A 23,598-nucleotide genomic window follows, 5' to 3' on the forward strand; every position below is an offset into this window, starting at 1 on the left:
AACAGACGCGCACGTAAACATAAGTTCAGCGCGTCACCAATTACCATCACCGCCAAGAAGGTTGAGGATGCCATCGGTCATGCTAAACCATCCAAAGCAGTGGGCCCATACGGCATAGCCATGCCGATGTTTAAAATCCTAGGAAAAGAGGGTTTCAAATATTTAGCACATGTCTTCAACCTGTCTCTTTCCACCTTTGTCATACCCGAAAAATGGAAAATGGCCAAGGTGGTCCCGCTACTAAAGCCTGGGAAACCAGCTAACATAGGAGAGTCATATCGCCCGATATCTCTCTTATCGCCAGTAGCCAAGACGCTTGAAGCCATTTTGCTCCCCCACTTCAAAGCAAATTTGCAGCTAGCCTGTCATCAGCATGGCTTTAGAAAACTCCATAGCACCACCACCGCGCTAAATGCCATTAGCACCCAGATAAATTGTGGTCTAAATCAGAAGCCCCACCATAGAACAGTACTCGTAGCGCTAGACCTATCAAAAGCTTTTGATACGCTCAACCATGGCACGTTACTGAAAGACTTGGAAGGGTCTACCCTTCCCCCATGTCTTAAAAGGTGGACCGCAAATTATCTGGGTGGTCGGCAGGCATCGGTGCAATTCAGAAACGAAATATCAAAGCCAAAAAGAATTAAACAAGGGGTGCCTCAGGGTGGTGTCCTATCCCCAATTTTGTTTAATTTTTACATATCAAAACTACCTTCGCCACCAGGAGTTGCTATCGTTTCTTACGCCGATGACTGCACAATAATGGCCACAGGCCCGGGCCCAAAGATCGATGAGCTTTGCCACAGAATAAACGGCTACCTCCCTGATCTCTCCAGTTTTTTCGCCTCGCGCAACCTGGCATTATCACCGACTAAATCATCCGCGACCCTATTTACAACTTGGACGTCCCAAATGTCGACCATTTTGAACATCCATGTCGATGGCACTACGCTACCGACTGTCCTACACCCCAAAATCTTGGGTGTGACGTTTGATCAGGATCTACAATTGGTGAGCACGCAGCCGCAATTGTTCCGAAAATCCAGAGCCGTAATAAACTCCTCAAATCCCTTGCTGGCAGTACTTGGGGAAAAGACAAAGAAACGCTCATTACCAGATACAAAGCAATTGGCCAGTCGTTTGCGTGTTACGCATCCCCAAAAATTGCGGAGGAGGAACGCATACTCTCCAGGGAAACGCGAGTCACTCTGGCTCAACTTCGTTCTGGATACTGTAACAGGTTAAACTCTTACATATCCAGAATCAACCCGACATACAAAATGTATGCCCCGTTTGCAATGTGCCCCCACATGACACCAACCATCTCTTTAATTGTAATGTGGAACTAACGCCTCTAACACCCCTTTCATTATGGTCCACCCCTGTCGAAACAGCAAGTTTCCTTGGACTCCCGTTAGAGGATACTGATGACAATTTGTGATCGGTCGCAGCTATTAGGTGGGGCGAAATATTGCTACAGCAACAACAACATGAGATACTGCAACAACAACAACACCATGAGTATATTGGTTTGTTATCGATTTATTATCGAGAATTTATCGAAATCAAACCATCAAATTTGATTTGCTATCGAAAGCTATAGCTTTACTATTAAAATGATTTCCATTTGTAATAGGAGTGCTATTGCTATGTTACCGGCACGTAATCGATTTCTTATCGAAGTTATCCAAAAGTGATCGATTTATTATAAAAAAGTTACCGATTTGAAAAATTATTATAAATATATAAAACTTGATTTGTTATTGGCGTGTTAGCGTGGGTCCCAGGCCACAGGGGAATTGAGGGTAATGAGCAGGCGGACAACCTGCCCAGAGAGGCTGGAACGGCTAGGAACAGATGGGTCGTTGGGCCACAGGAAATTAGGGGGCGTTTATTAGTAGAAGAGAGGGAAAAGAGAGAAGAACAATGGCAAAATATGCCAGGTTTGAGACAATCCAAGTTATTGTTAGGAGCTAACAGCTATTACAGAACATTGTAGACTGAACAGCCACATGCAGAAACTGGGCATACTATCGAATAACACATGCCGGTTTTGTGATCGATCAGCGGCGACGGTGGACCATATCCTCCTGGAATGAGACGCAAACTCAAGATGCAGGGCTAAGTTTATGCGCTTACTATAGCCAGAGCATTCCCACATTCCATCCCTTCAGCCAAGAGAACTGCTAGGGTATCTAGCTAGGAAGTCGACTTGGATGGGATGCTGTGAAGGGCATAATAGACCAATGGTCGCATTGCAAATCCTCAATAAATTATCTATCTATCTATTGGCGTTTTATCGTTTTGCTATCGGCAGGTTGTTGATTTGCTATCAAAATTGTATCGATTTATTATCGAAAATTTGTCGATGTAATATGGTGGTGTTAGCAATCACCCCTATTCTGCATTTCGATTACGTTCCCGTTCGACGCTCCGCTTAAATCGAAGTTGGCTATTCTGCATTACGACGGAATCGTAACGAGAAGAGGAAGAGCAAATGACTTTTCGAAATCAGCTGTTTGTACGGAATGTGTGAACATTGGAACAGAATAAATTAAAGAAAATTTGTAAAAAAAAAAACACTGAAAACGTTTATATTTTATTATCCACGCCATTGTGTACAAAAAAGGCATATAATATATTGCTGCAGTGTTATATTTTTTTGAGTGAAGTGCTTTCATAATTTTAAGGGCGTTTTTGTAGTTCTTTTGGCCAATTCCCTGCGTGGCCACAAAGTTTTGTTGAAAGGGTTTCCTGCACGAATACAGTTGACATTTTCTGAATTTTATTGATGCTAATTTCACTGCACTGGCCTAAAATACTTTATGAAGGTTTATTTATTCTTTCCGCAAGGATTGTTTACGTTTTCGCTTCACCTTCCTCTACTCCGGCAGCTTGCTTTGGCATATAGCTGGACCCAACGAACAGACACAAATTATAGCTGTCTATTATACTGGAATCAATAGCCGCGGCATTATTTGTGGAGTTGGAAAGCAACTCATACGAGATTTGTGTTATCCATTTGAGATGAGTGACGAATTGTAAGAAATTGATCTTAAAAGTGGTAAAGTTTAATGACTTATTTTCTTATTTAGGTTCAAAAAAACTTTCGACTTAATAAGGATGCTTTCAAGTATGTGTTAGATACTTTTGCGGGGCAAATACTTCCAAGGACTTCGACATCGACATGTTGTTTTTGACCTGGAAACATATAAAAAACAATCATCATCAAGCTTTTTACGTTTCTTAACAAGTTTTACTTACATTTTTGTTAAAATTCTGTCATAAATTCATAAAAAAATAAAAAGAAAATATTTTTCCGCCAAGAAATTTGCAACTTAGAAAAACGGAACTACGATCGAAATGCAGAATACGCAAAATCGAAAGATTCGAAGTTGGATCGAAAGAGATTGGAACACAGAATACCAAATTTGCTAAATCGAAAAAATTCCAATCCAAGTCGAAATGCAGAATAGGGGTGAATTTGTTATCGGCGTGTTATCGATTTGTTAAGGACGACCCATAAAGAAAAAAATTAGCATAACAATGGAGCCATAAACAAAAAGTAATTGCTCCGTTTCAGCTTATGAGCTTCTAAAATAATTCCGAATGCAAACATCGGAAGTTTCTATGTAATACCTGGCGCATAATAATCGTAGATCCGTATAGGTAAATAACGTGACATATTCGCAACTGGATACCAACGTTCGATCGTGAAATTTACGCAAATGTCTTCTTGGTCGAGCTGTAAGTAAGCGAAATTTTTTGTTTAATATATCGCTTGAGTACTAGAAAGGTCCAACTACTTACATAATCAAAATAGAATATAACTTTTTGATGTGCATATTTAGCGCGACGTAAATTTCTCACACGATTACTAAGCACATAGTGATCTAAACGCTGTTGTTGTATCCAATAGCCCGTAGGTATTGCCACATCGAGCACTGCCATACCAGAGCGTTCCGATTCTTGGGTATTTACCCAACTAAAGTGCAAATATTTAGATAATATTTTATAAAGAAAAAATTAGCAAAACATTACTCACTTTTGACAAGCGATATACGATATATGCGACTGATTTCTGCCATGGAATATAGCTCTTGTATGCAGACCGAATGCTGGCACAGGCGGTTTCGTTTGGAATTTCGCTATATCCACATTGTATTGTACATGCATTTGTAATATAGCATAACCGGCACCTTTAGCTTGCACCTTAACCGTACCCCAAGATTCGGGTATCTATTAGGTGTGGACAAAAAAAAAATGTGTTAAATGTTAAAAACTAAACCAAAATTCATATTAACTCACCTCAATACTTTGTAGCTGTGCCAAATTCGTATCATCTATATGCAATGCCTGTATATTGCCGCCCTGCGATGATGCCTCCACCTCAACAGTCAACGATGATACCTCACGTATACGCGAATGCACTGTATATTCTACAAGTGCGCGCAATGCTGCGCTCGTATCTTGCGTTGACGCCCAACCTCCATCATTCAAACGTTGAGCATTCAGCCAACGTACAATAGGATCTACAATAAATTCACGTCGCGATACATATACCAATAAAGCATATGCAGTTGTTTCTATATTTATTGCATCAAATTCATATGGCAAACGTGGTAATGAGAACCATTTTTGATTTTCTAATTTCTTTGGCGGTTGCGGCACTTCTTTACTACCCCAATACATATAATCACCCAATACGCGAGCATGGCGTCGTAATATGGAAAAGACATGCTCAGCCATTGGTGATTTGCAGAGCAGTAGCGCATATGCAGTGATCGCAACATCGTATGGCTCGTCGGTATCTTCTAAAAATTGCATATTACGTTCAATCCATGATATGGCACGTTGTTGTGCTAGAGCAACGCGCGCACCCAACGAACCGGACAGATCTTTAACTGAAGCCAATGAAATTAGCACATGTGAAGTGAGTGTTATATTGCGGTTTTGTAGATTCGTATTGTTGGCAAAATTAGTTCGATTCATTTTACGATCGGGTATCCAAGTGACTTCGTAGAAAGCGCCTTCAGGTGTTTGATGTTGCAGTAGCCAACGCATATTTTTTTCAATGATTGTGGAATCAATCCATATGAAGTTCTCCCATTCGTAGAATGAGGCTTCCTGTGTGTGGGAGTAAATAAAAATATGTTTATTGGTCACAAAAAGTAATCGACTAGAACAGCTAGACGGATATGCAAGAATCTATATATATTTTTTCCTAATGGAGGGGGCGCAACACGCTCACTGGAAGCATTTAGTTTTTAATCAATCCGCCACCTTCTCGACCCTACCCGGGGAAAAGCTTTTTGAATAGGCATGTCTCTGAGATTATTTAACACGCAGCAATTATATTTAATGTGTGAGTCGTATACATAGATCGAGGTCTAACCAATTCTCCCAATGGCGGCTATTTCGTATTACATCACACTATTTAGGGACCGGGACTAAAGGGATTGGTAAGCGCAATACAAAGATTTATAGCTTCACAGCTTCGTAACCCAACTGTCAAAGTCACCTACCCGAGAGGAGTCCCGTTACCAATCGTTCCTGTGATGGTCGGGGTAGTGCCCTAATGGTGGTTGTTACTGGAACTTACCAGATCTATATCCGGCAAAGGACCATCAACTTTCGTGAAGTTTCATCAATACGAAAACAACAACAACAACAACAGCAACCTTTCGGGACCGCTCGGGATTGTTTTCCGAATCATTTCTTACTATTTTTGGATAGGTTCAGGATTGTAGCTCCCAATCGGTATTGTTTTCGAGTCTATTTTGATAAAATTTCAAGATAATTTTGAGACTATTTTAGGATAACTTCTGGAAGCCATCGGGTAAATTTAAGGAAAACTTCGAGGGTTTGTAAAGTTTCATAACGGGACTATTTTGGTACCTTTCGGCATAGTTCTTTATATTTTTTTATATATTTTTTATATTAATTTTGTTCGCATAACGGTAATCCGTAACGGCATAAACTAATCGAGATAGATATAGACTTCTGTATATATCAACATCATCTGTGCGAAAAAAGAAATGCATTTAGCCATGTCCGTCCGTCCGTCCGTCCGTAAATAACTTGAGTAAATTTTGAGGTATCTTAATGAAATTTGGTATGTAAGTTCCTGGGCACTCATCTCAGATCGCTATTTAAAATGAACAAAATCGGACTCTAACCACGCCCACTTTTTCGATATCGAAAATTTCGAAAAACCGAAAAACTACGATAATTCATTACCAAAGACGGATAAAGCGATGAAACTTGGTAGGTGGGTTGACCTTACGATGCAAAATAGAAAATTAGTAAAATTTTTAAAAATTTGGGTTTGGCACCGCCCACTTTTAAAAGAACGTAATTTAAAAGTTTTGCAAGCTGTAATTTTGCAGTCGTTGAAGAAATCACGATGAAATTTCGCAATTTGGTATTACAGATTACAACTCAACCTGTCAAAAAAAATGTCGGTTGAGTTGTCTAGTCTAACAACTTTTTGTGGCATTACCGTTTACAACGTTGTATTAGTGTAGTTGTCAAAGACGTCAAAATCTTACAACTGACTACTAGCAGTTGTCTCGTACAATTTTGCAGTTGTTTTGAAAAAAGCCGGTTATCTTACCGGTTACAAGCCGGTTCACCACCTAATTTTTAACAAAACATTTCAAAGTTGGTATCTAAAGACGCGTTTCGACCTCCGATTTAAGAATCCGAAAACAAAAATTATTTTTGTTGTTTACGGCCTTTGAATTATAACTTTTTAAATATAAACGAGCTCTAGGCCAAATATTTGTATATTCTTAATAAAACACAATACGTGAATTTTTGATATACAATTATATTATTTAATTTGTCGATATTTCGACTTCAGAAATTCCTGATGATGACTTCAGACTGAAGTCGAAATATCGACAAATTAAATAATATAATTGTATATCAAAAATTCACGTATTGTGTTTTATTAAGAATATACAAATATTTGGCCTAGAGCTCGTTTATATTTAAAAAGAAAACAAAAATTAAAAATTTAATCTCTATCATATCATTTCGGTTCAAATTTTCATGTGGTTGTATTTTGCCAGATTTTTTGTACACACTATGCAGAAAGGCGTTGGACCTACCCAGGGTTATTTTTACAAATTGCGGCCAAAGGCCGCCAAAAAAAAACCGTAGATCGGGCCTCATATTTCGGACCCTATCGGGCCATTTTGTGGGTTTTTGTAAATATTTTGCGACAGAAATGCAATTTTTAATTTCCGCTTTCGAATCCTAAAAACGGAGATCGAAACGCGTCTTTTGATACCACCATTGATAAGAGTTAGATGGTGCACGGGCTCATAAAACGTTACAAAAAAAAAAAACAAAAAATTTAAAGGCGGTAGTTAAACATTTTTTAATCAAACAATAATCAGCAATTTTGTGCACATTTATAGAAAAAAACAACGTTCAAACGAAGGATTACATTGAATAACTTTTTGACTTTATGGAGCGATATTCCGAAGTTGGACGAGGCTGGCCGCAGTTCGGATGCAGCCAAAATAGGTGAAAAATTTGCCAACGTGAGTCCCATTGTTACTAATCACTACTCCTGGGCATCCTGATTTAGAGTAAAATACAATTTTTGCTGTTTGGGTTTTAATCCAATGCGTACAAATATGCTTCTCAATAATATCTAAAACCAGTCCAACACCAAAATCATTTCCACAGCACTTTTGATAGCTGACATCAGCAAGGAATCTAAAGGGCCGTTCCATTGGTTTATCGAGCTCTGGCTCTGGCTCAAATCTCATTGGAACGATCTGCATCAACTTTATGAGAACTGGCAGCACTAATATAAAACATCTGTTTTGTTGAAAATAAGAAGAAACGTACACAAAATTTTAAGATACTGATAGAATTATTAACATTTAAATAGTTTCGCACGTAAGCAAACTATTTATTTTCCTTACATCATCTTCAAGTTGTTTACTCTTTCAGTGTTTTTGCTTTTAAATATGGCGAATTCTTTTATGTATACACAAATGTACACATATTTAGTTCAGTGCTACAATGGCTCAACTATATGGTTGGCTTATCTCACCAGCTGATTTATTTATTTATTTATTTAAATTAAGTCTACAGTACAGGATACCTTACAGACTAGAATAATGTAAAATAATCTCGCGCAAATGAGAAGAAGTATGTATTGTGATTGATTGTTATAACTTATAGACAAATTGAATTTAGAATTCTTACAAAATCCGATTTTGATAGTGCAAAGTCAAGCTTAGTTGATGAAGAGAACAAACCATTTAATTCTCTTAGTGCCCGAGCAATAGGCGCATTGCTAGCATATGTTGTTCTAAAGTTTTCCAAATAAAAAGGGTAGAACTTACGAAGATTTCTCTGAGGAATATTAAAACTAATCCGCTCGAGTAACATTGGGCAATCGATAATGCCATTAATAACATTGAAAGCAAAAGAAAGCGAGAGAATTTTCCTTCGTTTTTCCAGCGAATCCAAATTAATTAGCAAACGCCGGGAATCGTAGGGCGGGACAGGCTCCTCAAACCTTAAAGAACGTAGAGCGTATTTTAGAAAGACCTTTTGAACTCGTTCAATTCTACTTATCGAGAGTTGATCATATGGTCTCCAAATGAAAACAGCATATTCTAAATGTGATCGAACAAGAGAGGTAAATAGTTGCTTAAACGTATAGGGATCAGAAAACTCCGTGGAGTTGCGACGAATGAAACCGAGAACGGAATACGATTTTGAGAGTATTAAGTTTATGTGGCCGTTGAAAGTAAGCTTAACATCAAATACCACGCCAAAGTCCTTAAACTCTGTTACATTTTGCAGCACATCATTAGCAATCCGATACGATGTATCGAGGATGCTTAGACGCCTGCAATATGTCAAATGGAAACATTTCTTTATGTTAAGGGAGAGGCGTGACTTCTCACACCATCTATGAAGATTATCTAAATCGGTCTGCAGATGAAAGGCATCTGATATGTCTCGAACATTCGAAAAAATGTTTAAATCGTCAGCATAGAGCAAAAATTTTGAGTGCGAAAAGCATTGACTGATGTCATTAATAAAAATTATAAAAAGCAGCGGACCTAGAACGCTTCCTTGAGGAACGCCTGAAGTGGCAACAAAAGGGTTCGAGAGTGCACCATCAATGGTAACTACGCAACTTCTACCGGTTAGGTATGATTTGAGCCATAATAAAAAAGATGAATGGAATCCAAGGCATACCAATTTATGTAATAGAATCGTATGAGAGACTTTATCAAACGCCTTTGAAAAATCCGTGTAAATGCAATCAACCTGGAGTCCTGACGAAAACGAAGAAATACAGAATTCGGTAAAGACCGCTAAATTAGAGGCCGTTGAACGACCCTGCACAAATCCATGTTGATTGGGATTTATCATAGCCTTGACAGTAAAATATATTTTTTCTTTAACAACTTCGAGATGCTTGAGAGCTTGGATATTGCCGATAGTTCCGAACGTCGCTTTTTCTCCCACTTTTGAAAAGAGGTGTTATTGTCGCTAGTTTCCAATCGTTCAGAAACGTCCCTGAAGAAAGGGATTTATTAAATATAATCTCCAATGGAGTAACTAATGCTGGACAGTTTTTGAGGAGCATTGCTGATAGTCCATCACAATCTGTCTGAGAAGAAGACTTGAGACAAACTAAACCCTCCGTAATATCGTTAGCTGTAATTTGAAGCGCACCGAAATTAAGAAATGACGGAATATCGACAGAGAAATCAGGAGACTCTCCAACATCAGACACGTAATTTGACTTAAAAAAGTCAGCAAACAGATTTGCTGCTTCATATGGGGTAGTAGCGAAGTTATTATCGTACTCAACTGACGTGGGAATACTTGAGGCCGCCTTTTTGGATTTCACGAAGTTCCAAAATTTCTTCGGATTAGATTTAATATTTCTCTCCGTACTACTTAAATAGTTTTTATATAGCTTGTTATTCAGAGACTTGAATTTCTTCTGAAAATGGCGGTATTTAACAAAATATGCTGAGATACGAAATGCCTTATATTTCTTAAGAAACTTGTTTTTGAGATTTTTTAATCGTTTCAGGCGCATGTTACCCCATGGTGATTTGTAACATCGCTTCCTCTTTAAAGATATATTATTGAGACAAAATTCATTCATTATTAGTTTGAACTTAGAGAAACACTTGTTAACGTCATGGCCAGAGAGTAGCTCCGCCCAGTTGAATTCTAGAAGAGAATTGTTTAAACTTAGATAATCACACGAGGTGAAACTAAAAGCTACTGTATCCGTATGAGATAACGGTAAAAATTCGTAAAAAAGTATCTTAATTTCAAGAGCGGCATGATGAATACTTTCATCCGATAAAGGGGACACACACTTATTATTTTATTTTTTTCATTTCACTGTAGTAGGGATTGTCAGAAGGAGATGGCAAACTTAAAATGAAACCAACGAATTTACAACATTTTCTTACTACATACAAATGCTGCTAAGTTTTATGTTTTCATTCCATTCCATTCGTCTAACAGCAACACTCTGATTTTGGCAATGTGAACAAATGTATGTTGTTGCTGTAGAGATGAACCAACCATATAGTTGAGCCATGAGTGCTACCAACTCAAAAGTGGTTAGCTGTCAAAAAATCTACTACAGAAAACAAAACGAACAGAACTGCTATACGGATCAGAAATTGAACCAGATAAATATCAGAATCACAACGTTGTTGTTGCATTTGCATGTTAAATTTCTATCCGTATCTCGCTCAAGTCTCAATGGAACGTAACTTAAGTGTGGCGCATAATTTTAAAAAAGGGGTAAAGCCTTCCCTCGAACGCGTTTGCGGAAATGGTCCTTAATTTTTTTAATAATTTGGGAAAAATTTAAACAACGTGACATCAGGACGGACAAGGCTACAGCTGTTTCGATTATACCTTGTAAATCTCTTCAAAGCCTTTTCTCCCGGGAGTGGGAGTCGAACCCGCACTCCTACGATAGTTGAAATGGTTATAAACGCATTCAGCTACGTCCTTAATTTGTTTAGTAATGAGTAAAATGTTTCCTTTCAAATCTGCAAAATAACTTCATTTGAAGCTCATCATTTGTCACTTAAACATTTTCTTACTTGGTGATTGGTAGTTCCAAGGGATTGGAATGATCACGCGAATGTTTTCCGTATTCGCGACATGTTAATCACCAACATTTTCGCCATTATAAAATAGATTTCATATCATATAATATCTTGTAATAACAAAATCACTTTTGCAAATGCTTAAATTTTCGCCACAAATTGATCAGCTGTTCATTTATCTGTCAAATCATCACTTTCTTAGGCTGGTAGCACCAATTCAACTTCAACTGAAATAAGTTGTCATTCGTAATACCAAACAGGAGTTGAGTTGTCTGAAAGTTGAGTTGTTTTAATTACAACCCAACTAAGTTGAGTTGTATACCGTAATAGGGGCATATATATGTGCTAAATAAAAATTTGCAAAATCGGAGGACGAACACGCCCACTTAAAAAAGGTTTACCAAAAAATTCAATATCTTTACAGTATATAAGTAAATTATGTCAACATTCAACTCCAGTAATGATATGGTGCCACAAAATACAAAACTAAAAGAAATGTTCGATATCGAAAATTTCGAAAAATTAAAAAAAATTCATACTTCTATACCAAATACCAAAAAAGGGATAAAACATGGTGATTGGATTGGTTTTTTGACGCAAAATAAAACTTTGGAAAAAACTTTATAAAATGGGTGTGACACCTACCATATTAACTAGAAGAAAATAAAAAAGTTCTGGAGGGCGAAATCAAAAGCCCTTGGAATCATGGCAGGAATACTGTCCGTGGTATTACATATATAAGTAAATTATCGGTACCCGACAGATGATGTTTTGGGTCACCCTGGTCCACATTTTGGTCGCTATCTCGAAAACGCCTTCACATATACAACTAAGGGCCACTCCCTTTTAAAACCCTCATTAATACCTTTAATTTGATACCGATATCATACAAACACATTCCCCTGGTCCACCTTTATGGCGATATCTCGAAAAGTTGTCCACCTATAGAACTATGGCCCATTCCGTTTTAAAATACTCTTTAATAACTTCCATTTGATAACCACGTCATACAAACACATTCCAGGGTTACCCTAGGTCCATTTTCCTACATGGTGATTTCCCCTTATTTTGTCTCCAAAGCTCTCAGCTGAGTATGTAATGTTCGGTTACACCCGAACTTAGCCTTCCTTACTTACTAAGTTAAACCTCTCTAAAAATTACTTCACATCGACCTTATTACTCACCTGGAACACACGCACGCAATACGCAGTTAACCACACCGATGACGCTGAATTATTCCAATCCGAACGGAAAAGCGAAAAAGAGCCATCTGGACGCATAAAACTTAACTGACGTTGGTATGCAATATTCATGTGATAGAAGGCATGTTTCTCCGTTGTTTTATTACGTTGATTTATCAAACGCATATACATGATGGTGTAGAGATTAGCAGCAAATGAGAAAGCATTTTGTTCCGCAGATTCCATAGGCAAATATAACAGCGAAGTGGCATTTACAGGCATTGTAGGGAAAATTGGGCCCACAACATCACCAACAACAGATATGCGTGCACGATTTGAGCCATAAACAAAGTAACGATCAACTTGATAAGGAATCTCAGGAGTTTGTGTAATATTGACATGCATATATTCGAGAACATAAGCGCGATTTGATAAATCCAAAAGTATAGACTGATGACGATATTGTGGCAAACCGTCTGATTCAACATGCAAGCGACGCGTGATGGTATCTGTACCCAACAGTGTAGCAACATGCAATGTAACATCAACATCACCCAACTTTTGTGGCACAACCGGCACATACACCACTGTAGTGCCCTGTGCATCCAAATAAGTAAAGAATTGATGTTCACCAAAAGATGTGCGTGGATTATATGAACGTACAATGCCATTCTCTTCAACATGCACAAATTTATAATCCTTGCTGCCATGCAATACTACCGTTGCTTCAATAGGTGTGGTCATGTAATTGAAGACCGTGACACGTATACCTACCTGTTCGCCTTGTCGACAATGTGTAGGCATTTCAACATTTATAAAGAATGGCTGCACACCCACATATTCAATTGGTTTATGCAACATGCCAAACCCTTTCGATGGGCTCACACTAAAAGCGCTTACCATCCAATAAGCTGGGCGATCGGGTACCTCGATATTAAATATATAACGTCCATGTGGTCCTATATTTACATCTTTCCACAACCATACATTCTCATAGTGACGCAATATGCGATTAAAACGATATTTACGATAATCTAAAAGTTCCGTATCATTGCGTAAGCGACAACCTATTTCATCTGTGCCATCATCGCAATCGAATAGTCCGTCGCATTGCTTATTCAACGGATAGCAACGCCCCGATAAGCATTCACCATAACCGAGTGTACGATTACAAGTATCGTAACGTCGTGGCACATTACCATCTGTAAATATAATTAGACCGCTATACTCGAAGGTACGATTTGCATCGATGCCAAACGAGGAGGCTGGGAAGTAAACAAGTTCGTCGGGTGTGCCTTCATGTGTGTGCCAAACATGTTTGTATGTACCATTTGTTTGTTCATCGAATGTAGACATTTTTGTTATTATTTTTGCATATGTCAACTCGTTACCCGCTTGCATTGTATAGAATGCACTATCGATGCCAGAGAGTCCTACGTATGAGCCAGGTTCACCGTATATAGCCACTTCCACCTTTTCGCCAGTACGTGCTTTACGATTATTTATATAAACCGTGAAATTGTTACGTGATATGCCATTGACGGGGAATGTTAGTGAATCGGCAACTATTTGTCCCGCATGTGTAATCTTCCAAACGACAATTGTCGCTACAGGCGCCATTTCAGCACTCAGCACCACCGCAATCGTGCGTATGCCCTCTGTTATTGTTTCACGATCATTTGCCAATATTACACCTTTGGACATAATCAAATAATTAAATTCTTCCAGATAGAAATTGGTACGTATATGGAAGATTATATATTCTCCTACTACTGGCGCTTCTGTACTTGTGGTGACTTTAATATGTTGATTACGTGGTGAGTAATGTGACACCATAAGCAATTCAGTTTGTGCACGCTCTCCACGTGGATCTATGAAGCTCGCCTGTAGTCGCATACGTTCTACACCGTTTAGGAAATCACGCGATTGTGGTCGATCATCTATTTGTAAATCGTTACGTAAGTCCACTTTAACTGCCCAAATTCCTGGATTGGAAGCGGCCATTTGAAGACGCGTGGCAGGCCATTCACGTCGTCCACCACTTTTGCTTTCCACAAAGCCAGTAACTTCCATTGTGCCCTGCTGTAAGAGACGCCGTTCAATTGGTGAGCCATCATGATATTCGACAGCCAAATAGGCAGTGAAAGGCATGGCTGGCTTGAAAACCTGCGGTGATTCACCAAGGAAGGCTACACGTATGCTGGAATTGTAGACGCGTGCAATGGCATAACCGGAAATTATTTCATCGTAGAATTTTTCGCCAACTGTAGCTGTGATGAGAACCTCCATGCCTGTGGATGGAAGGGTAAACTTTTGATTATAAACAAAACCTTAACATTTAGCAACCAAGGCTCAGGCGACCACAAAATCCATGGAACTAGGGGGTGGGGCAGGTACGGCCTAAAATGTTCAATGTGGTAACATTTAATCGTTCCCGAGATGGTCAAGCTTGTACCTTAATGGTACTTGTTACCGGAACGTACGGGATCTATATCCGGCTAAGGACCATCAACATCGACAATATTCCCCAAAACCTTCGGGAAGTCTCGTAATCGCTGCAACAACAACATTCATGATTAAAATCCATATTTTTAATTTAACAGCTCTAAATGGGTGAATCGGATTAGAATTACAATTGAGCTAGGTACAGTAAGTAGAAATTATTTATTTATTTATTTGTTTATTAACAGTCTATGGTGTTTCAGGCCTTACAGACTATATAACAGATTTTAGTTTAGCTAATGATAAACTAAGATAATTACAAACTAGTTGTATTATAATAAAATTACAGATTACACAGAACAAATATCACTGAGTATTGATTTAAAAGTGTGCTTTGGCAAAGAAAAATCGATGATTAAAGAATTTGAGAATAGATTAAACTCGGTCATGGCTCTAAACAAAGGTGCATTAGAGGCATAGAGGGTCCTGGCATTGTCCGTATAAAAAGTAACTCTGTTACGAAGCCGCCTGCTCGGGATACAAAAACGGATACTCGCGAGGAGGCATGGTGTCCCTCAGCGGGTTAGGGTATCAGAATATACCCGCGGTAGGTATGCCTGTCGTAAGAGGTGACTAAAATACCAGATTCAAGGGGCTGTGTAGCGCAACCCTTCAGGTTGCCAGCGCAATATACAGCTTCTCCAAACCCAATTTTCAACCTCACCTATCCGCGGCGAATCCTGTTTCACTAACAGACGAGGCTCTGGCGACCCCAAAGCATGGAACTTGGGGTGGGGAGGGAGGGATGACCTGAGGGTTTAATGTGGCCATATAAATCGTTCCCGAGATGGTCGGGCTAGCACCTTAATGGTGCTGTGCTACCGGAGCGTACCGGATCTGTATCCGGCAAAGGACAATCACAACACTCCCCAAAGCCTTCGGGGAGCAACCTTATCGCTTCAACAACAACAACAGGAGGCAAGGTCCATCAACTGCTCCGCGAATAATGTCATAGACAAAAGTAAGAGAGATAATGGTTCTTCTACATTGAAGAGATTGTAGGCTAATAAGTGCACACCTGTCTTCATACGAGGGAATCGGATCAGAGAAATTGAACAATCGCAATGCGAAACGAACAAAAGTTTTTTGTACTCGTTCCAGCCTCTTAATATGGCACTCGTGGTATGGGCTCCAAATAAAGCAAGCATATTCAAGCTTAGAGCGAACAAGCGCAGTGAACAATAATTTTAAAGTGTAGGGATCTCTAAAAGCAGAGCTAAAGCGCCGAATAAAGGCGAGCACTGAATATGCCCTAGCAATGGTAGCATTTAAGTGAGTAGTGAAAGAAAATTTCGAGTCGAATACCACCCCTAAGTCTTTTATCTCATTAAGGGTTGAGAGGCGGGTGCCTCCAATAAAATAAGAGGTGGGGAGATTATCGCGAACTTTGGAGAAGGTAACATGAAAGCATTTACCAACATTTAGCGGCAGATTATTGGTATTACACCACACAGCGACATTGTCGAGATCATATTGGATCCTTTTCGCGTCAGTGGCATTCGAAATGGTTCCAAAAACCTTTAAATCATCAGCGCACAAAAGAAAGTTAAGAGTGCTGAAAGCAGGCCGAAATATCATTTATAAAGATTACAAAAAGCAGTGGCCCCAAAATACTACCTTGCGGCACGCCGGAGGTGGCAATAAAAGAGTTAGAGTGAGTATTGTTAATTACAACAACACAATTACGCTGTTGAAGATATGACCTTATCCAAGAAAGAAATGTTGAGTGGAAACCCAAAGAAAGCAATTTAGAAATTAGGATTGAGTGACTAACTTTATCAAACGCTTTTGAGAAATCAGTGTATACAGTACCAACTTGTAAACGATTATTAAACGCGGATAGGCAATAGTCAGAAAAAATTGCTAAATTTGTCACAGTGGATCTACCGGACATGAAACCATGCTGATTGTTACTGATTAAATGTTTTACCGCAAAATACATTTTCTGTTTCACAATATACTCAAAAAGTTTAGAAATTGTCGACAACTTTGCTATGGGTCTATAATTGGCGACGTTATTTTTATTACCGCTCTTGAAAACTGGGCTAATGAAAGTTATCTTCCATACATCGATAATTTCACCACACTCGAGAGATTTTTTAAAAATAAGGAGTGGGATCGCCAATGCCAAACAATTTTTAAAAAGATAAGACGATAGGCCATCAATATCGGTAAAAGTGGATGATTTTATGTTTTGGATTCCCTCCACAACATTTTTAAGGGATAAAGTCAAAGCGCCAAAGTTGATAGAAGAGTCAGCCCAAACGGGGATCTCCGGCCGGACTTGCGTTTGCGCAACAAAGTTGGAGCGGAAAAAATGTGCAAAAAGATTAGCCGCTTTAGCAGGTGAAGAGGCATGTTCAGTATTATAGAAAACTTATGCCGGAATACTAGAGCATAGCTTTTTGGATTTTACGTAATTCCAAAACGTATTAGGATTATCTTTAATACCAAGTTCAAAGTTACGAACAAAATTCCTGTGGTGTCTTTTGCCCAATACTTTAAAGTTTTTAGAATAATGAAGGAATTTAGATCTATAGATCAAGGACTTAGTGAGTTTGAATTTTTTGAAAAATCTATTTCTCAAATTCTTTAGCCGCTTCAGCTTTCTGGTGTACCACGGAATCTTGTAACAACGCAGTTTTTTTCGAGGTATATTCTCAATACAGATTTGGTTAATAACAGTTTTAAAAATGTTGAAACAACTAGAAAGATCCTTTTCCAGAAAAAGTGACTCCCAGTCAATGGACGAAACTTCCAGAAAAATCATATCAAAGTTTCTGCGTCTAAATGAAAAACTATGGGTATCGTCATATGGACGGATACCACAAAAGGTATAAAATTCCATGTCCAGGGTTAGCGGGATGTGATGCAAACATGCGCAAGACAACGGGTCAAGACATTCACTAAGAGTACAGTGTCATTATTCTGTATTATAAAATTCTGTAAATTGCAAAAAAATTCTGCTTTTTCAAAATTCTGCATGTTTAATTCTGGAAGTCAAAATTCCGGAATCATGGCATGGCGTAGCCAGTGTTGGATCGGCTAAGGGTTATTTTTTTAAAGTGCGGCCGAAGGCCGCCTACGCAGAAGGGTATACTACGCAGAAGGACATCACCGTGGCGGTAGCCACGGTTATACCACACACCCGGACTTGGCATGGCGTAGCCCAGGGCTATTTTTTATAAGCGCGGCCGAAGGCCGCCTATGCAGAAAGGTGTTCTACGCAGAATTACTGTGCATGGCGCACTTTTTCAAAATAATTACATGACCTCTTTAACATTGTTAACATTATATTTTAATACAGAATTTTGAAAGCAGAATTTTAGAAAGTAGAATTTTAAAAAAGCAGAATTTAAAAAAGCAGAATTTTAAAAAGCAGTATTTTGTTTTTAGAATTTTGTACATACATAATTTCGACACCAACCCTTCTCGATAACTGATTTGTGAGGGTGTTTTTCTGGGAAATAGGTACATCTCAGCAGTACTGTTTACATTTTTAGGGACTAAAGTGTAGCTATCGTTAGCATAGGACCACTCAATATTAGGTAGATTGAAGTCACCAAGTATACAAAAGTTACTACCATCATGATTACGAACAAGATCTATAACGTTGTCAACATGTGATGTGTAGAGAGATTCCATACTAGAAGGTGGGATGTATGAAACGCAAATGAACATTTCGGAACAGCCACGAACTGAGACACAAAGTTGATCCAAAAGTGAATCCACCTCGGATAACTCAACAAGCGATGATTGGAGATGACGGCGAATAGCAATTAAAACCCCTCCACCCCTGGAGAGACCAGTTTTTGAATAATCACGATCCTTACGATAAACGTTGTACAAATTCGAGTCGAAGAACTCGCCATCCAGAAATTCAGGATTGAGCCAGGTCTCGGTTAGAACAAAAATATCGTAGTCGGCATGAGAACTAATATTGAAGAATGGGTTGGTTTTAGTGCGCATACCGGAGACATTTTGGTAGTAGATTATTAGATGTTTCTGGCTACCGTCCAGGGAAGCGGTACCAACTCCAAAACATTCAGTAGGCGGTGCAAAGGAATTTGGAATATATGAACTTTCAGCAGTTATATTATTATTGTAAGCGCTAGATGTCATTGATTTGGCGCTGCATGAATCGAAAGGGCCGAACATTAACGCCGGATCTATAATTTACTATAATTTTTAGTACCTGGGCCGGGTAATTCCAGCCTACAGTACAAGGGATTGTTATGACAATTAGTGAAATCGAGAACTAAGTTATTTAGGTAGAGTATCTTCATGCGCCGAATTATTAATTTCAAACATTTTTTTAGTTATGCACTATGAAAGTCTCACAATTTTTTTACATTCCAAAAACTTGTAAATTTCACGAATGACAACTATCAGTTAGTTTAATTAAATGTCAACTTACTTCCCTAAGCACCATCTGTTGGTAAGTAGTTAAATGGTTAGATGTCATTTTCAAATTCAACATATGCCTCTAGTGTTCAACGGTAGCAAATTACCATGGTGAGATATTTTTTTGCTATGGTGAGAAATCTTTCTAATTGTAATCTGTGAGAAATTGCAATTATTCAGTTCATAAAATATGCATTTAAATATTTTTTGCTAGAATTTGCCACGGTGCCTTGATATTGCATTTCAATTTTATTAGCGTGTGTGAAATTAAGAATATTAAGTCGAATCATGTGTAAGATTTTTTTACCAAGATTTTTAACTTTAATGTTCTCCCTAAAGCTTCAATAGAATATGAGTAATAGAGTGTAGCATTACTCCATAAAGGAAATTCGTTACCGTCAATACCAGTGGCACATTCTGAGAATACTAAAAAAACTTATTTAAGCATATCCAATTTACATGAGCTCATTCAATATAAACAATTTAATTAGAAAATTTGTGCGGACTTAAAGGTAAGCAGTTTCGATGGTACAATAAATAAATAGCATATGAATTACATCCCAGGTTGTAGCTATAATTCTCGGACTTCAAGGAGGTTTCACTAAATATTGCTGTTTTCTATGTCTTTGGGACAGCCGTGCTAGAGAAACCCATTATATTCAGGAAAACTGGCCACCAAGAGCTGAGTACGAACCAGGTGCTTTCAGTATCGCAAACCCGCCTTTAGTAAATCCCGAATGAGTTATTTAGCCAGCACTTCACATCAAATTAGGATTAATGAAAAATTTTGTAAAGGCTTTAAATAAGGACGCGCCATCCTTCCAGTACTAAGAAGTTGTTGAAAGGCGAAAATTTTGCGTATCATTTATCATCAGTAGAAGCAGCGGCTTGGGACAGCTTTAAGCAAGTCGTTAGTGGATTTCTTGGCAACACCAAAAAAAGATCCCAAGTATAGAGAGATGGTCAAAGCCTTGTTGAAAAACTACAGTGCTATGAAATGCAACATGTCCCTCAAAATGCATTTTTTGCATTTACATTTGGATAATTTTCCCGCAAACCTAGGTGCTGAAAGTGATGAACAGGGTGAAAGGTTTCACCAAGACCTCATGATTTTTGAAAAGCGTTACCAAGGTTTTTGGAATGAAGAAATGATGGGAGATTATTGCTGGACAATAATACGGGAGACAAACCCAGAATATTATAAACGGGTAGTTAAAAGTACCCACGTCCCTCACTATTGACCACCACGGTAAAATCGCTCAATTTGACTTTTTTTAGATGTAGATATGTATGTATTTAATGTTGTTGTCGTTGTTGTTTTTTACTGAATTGCTGATTTATACTCATATTACTCAATTGAATACAGTTTAACGTGCAAACATATGTCTATAATAAAACGTTATAAAAAAATAAAAACGTAGTTTGAATAAAAATTTTCTCTATAAAAAATTGTAGGATAGACGCTTGCAAGTTAACGGGGCTATAGTCTCAACAGTACGTCTGATTGTTGTACTGGTATGCTTAAAATTTTCGTAATTAAATTACCTACAACATAGGAGGGCTAACTTTTTTTCGTCAATAGAATTTTTCCGATTTTAAAGTGGTTAAATCTGCAATTTTTTAAAAAATATCGTTTTTTGGCATAGTGGCCAAACTACTGAAGATACTTAAGGGAGGTGAAGGCCAGAAATTTTTATGGGAATTAGTATAATGCATAATTCAACAGTTTAAAACGAAAAAATGAAAAATACAAATTTTTGCCGTACCTATATGAAGTAGTATTGAGTAGTGTAATTTGATAGCTTCATATTTGTCGCTTGAATGTTAGTGGTTTCAATACGAATGAAACGATATGGCCCAAATCTTCATAAACACTAAGGACATATTCAGTCTATGTGAGGTCTTTATTGACCGGCCAGTTCAACCTAGCCAACAGTCTGTAAGGATCCAATGGCTATATTTTTTTTTAAAAGGCGAAATCCCTACTTTGTGAAAAGTTCTATATCTCGGGATAATTTTGGAACTATCTTCCGAACATTTCGGCATTGTTTTTCGGGTCATTTTGGCACTATTGCGGGACTATTTTAAGGTTTTTTGGATCTTTTTTAATAAATTAATTTATGAATTGTTTTCGGATCCTTTTCGAAACTTTTGTGACCATTTTGATATGATTTGTGAGTGTGTTATGGACCCTTTCGGAACCATTTCGGTATTGCTTTAAAGATTCGGGACTACTACATGACCACTTCGGAACTGTTTTAAGGATGATTGCGACTATTTACCGAACTTTTCGAGATTATGTTTGAAGTCATTTTGGAACTATTTCGGAACAATTTCAGTATAACTTGAGGCTATTGCGGAATAGTTTCGGAATAGTTTTAGGATTCATTTTGAGACTAAATCGGGATTGTTTTCTGGATCATTTTGAGACCCTCGCGGAAACGACGATCACATTAAAGATGACCACATTAAAGCTACTAGGCCATAACGCCCACCATCCTAGTTCCATGAGGAAATTGGGGTCGCCAGCTGTCTGTGTATAATACATTCATTTGCATTTTCACTCACCCGCTAAATTGGGCACCAAAACCTCCAATTCACGTATAGGCCATTTAAAATGGAATGTACCGTTGAAGTAACGCAGGAATGGTAACGTTTTACGATAGCTACCCGTCCACGAATCATATGTCTCCTGCACATCTGGCTTACGCACCCAAAATGGCCATTCCTCTTCAAACTCATAATGCCTCTCCACCACATATTGATTACGATAAAGTATATCCTGATTACGATTTACATCCTCTGGTAACGGCCCAGGACTATATTTATTATAATACATTTGTTGTTGTTGTTGTAGATAACGAGCAGCATCTTCAGTAGGTGAACGCCCCAAACGAAATTTTTCATTTAACACTTGATTACTGAAATAACCAATCGGTCTAATTGTTGCTTTCAATGTTAAATTGCCGCGTACTGGATGACCGCTGGTAAAATTTGCCATAATGCGGCCATATATGAATGGATCGGTGGTGAAAAAGAATGCAGGCATGGTTACATTAACCTCGAAGCGTGTCTGATAATACTCTTCTACACTGAAATGCCCTTCCTCTACTTGACCCTGGGCAATGACGCGTATGGTCCACTCACCAAAAGTGGGTTGATCCGAAAGTTTATATTCCAATGAGACGGAACCAAGATTTGATTGGCTGTAAAACAATAACGAAAAAAAAAACATTTAATGGCATTGGGCTTTAATTTTTGGCTCATTATGTGAAAGCGGCATGATTTTAACTCGGTAAAATCGCCAAAAATTTAGAACTCCTATGCCTATTTTGTCTTTTTTTGTAGTGAAAGACTGGTTATTTTTTTGAATCAATTACATTTTTGAACCAGTTACTTTCTGAAATCGTATAATTTCTATGGATCCGATTAATTTTTTTATGATCCGATTACTTTTTGGGAACTGGTAAACTTTTGCAACCGGTAAATTTTTTTAAGCGGCTACATTTTTGGAACCGATTCATTTTTGGGAACTGAACAATTTTTTTGGAATCCATAGTTTTTTTTGGAACTTGTTATTTTTTAAAGACGATTTTTTTTGCAGCGTTAATTTTTATGGAACAAGGTAATGTTTCGGAACCGGATAATACCTTTAACCCACTTTTCTTTGGAACCGGCTTTTTTAGGGCAGGTTAGTTCTTTTAAAATTTATTGTTTTTTTTTTTTTAATCGGTTGTTTTTTGGAACCGTTAGCTTTTATTGGAACCGTTTAATTTTTATACCCAGCTGTACTTGTACACAGGGTCTTTGATTGGATAACGGGTGGTTGTACAGGTATAAAGGAATCGAGATAGATATAGAAATCTATATATATAAAAAGAAGTGTATATTTTGATTGTCACTCCATAACTCGAGAACGGATAGAAAGATTGCCATGAAATTTTTAGGAAAGATACAGGAAGGAGAGATGATGGTTAGTTGATTTTGAAATCCCAAATCGGTTTAGCCACATATATATATAAAAATGAATGTTTGTATGTATGTCATCGATTAACTCAAAAACTACTGGACCGATTATTATGAAAAATGGTATATATATGTATTTTTCCTCGGGAAAGGTTTTTATAAGGAGTACTTTGATACCGGGTGACTAGGGTCTCGAGATATAGGCCAAAACATGGACCCGGGTAACTCCAGGAAGTGTTTGTACAATATGGGTATCAAATGGAAGCTGTTTATGAGTACTTTGACACTGGGTATTTTTCATACCCCTGGATGACTAGGGTCTCGAGATATAGGCCAAAACATGGCCCGGGCACCCCTAGAATGTGTTTATACAATATTTTATTTATTTATTTATTTATTTATTTGTATAAACA

At 38.0% G+C, this 23,598-nt stretch overlaps 1 protein-coding gene and 1 long non-coding RNA gene across 4 annotated transcripts in view; both read right to left on the reverse strand.

The window, feature by feature from the left end:
- Positions 1–23,598, reverse strand: part of Mcr (macroglobulin complement-related) — a 71,804-nt gene that overhangs the window by 8,291 nt on the left and 39,915 nt on the right. For all 3 annotated transcript variants that reach the window (XM_067767596.1, XM_067767597.1, XM_067767598.1), the window contains exons 3-8: positions 21,788–22,425; positions 12,317–14,604; positions 4,309–5,127; positions 4,046–4,239; positions 3,811–3,985; positions 3,640–3,745 (exon numbers count right to left, since the gene is read on the reverse strand). In XM_067767596.1, coding sequence (XP_067623697.1) covers positions 3,640–3,745; positions 3,811–3,985; positions 4,046–4,239; positions 4,309–5,127; positions 12,317–14,604; positions 21,788–22,425 — 4,220 coding nt within the window. The remainder of the gene's footprint in view (positions 1–3,639; positions 3,746–3,810; positions 3,986–4,045; positions 4,240–4,308; positions 5,128–12,316; positions 14,605–21,787; positions 22,426–23,598) is intronic.
- Positions 2,573–3,630, reverse strand: LOC137240814 (uncharacterized). The gene is made up of 2 exons (XR_010949835.1): positions 3,265–3,630; positions 2,573–3,201 (listed from the first exon to the last, which is right to left on the reverse strand). It is a non-coding gene; the product is annotated as an uncharacterized lncRNA (long non-coding RNA).

This window comes from Eurosta solidaginis, chromosome 2 (genome assembly GCF_040869045.1).
Source record: "Eurosta solidaginis isolate ZX-2024a chromosome 2, ASM4086904v1, whole genome shotgun sequence".
NCBI lineage: Eukaryota > Metazoa > Arthropoda > Insecta > Diptera > Tephritidae > Eurosta > Eurosta solidaginis.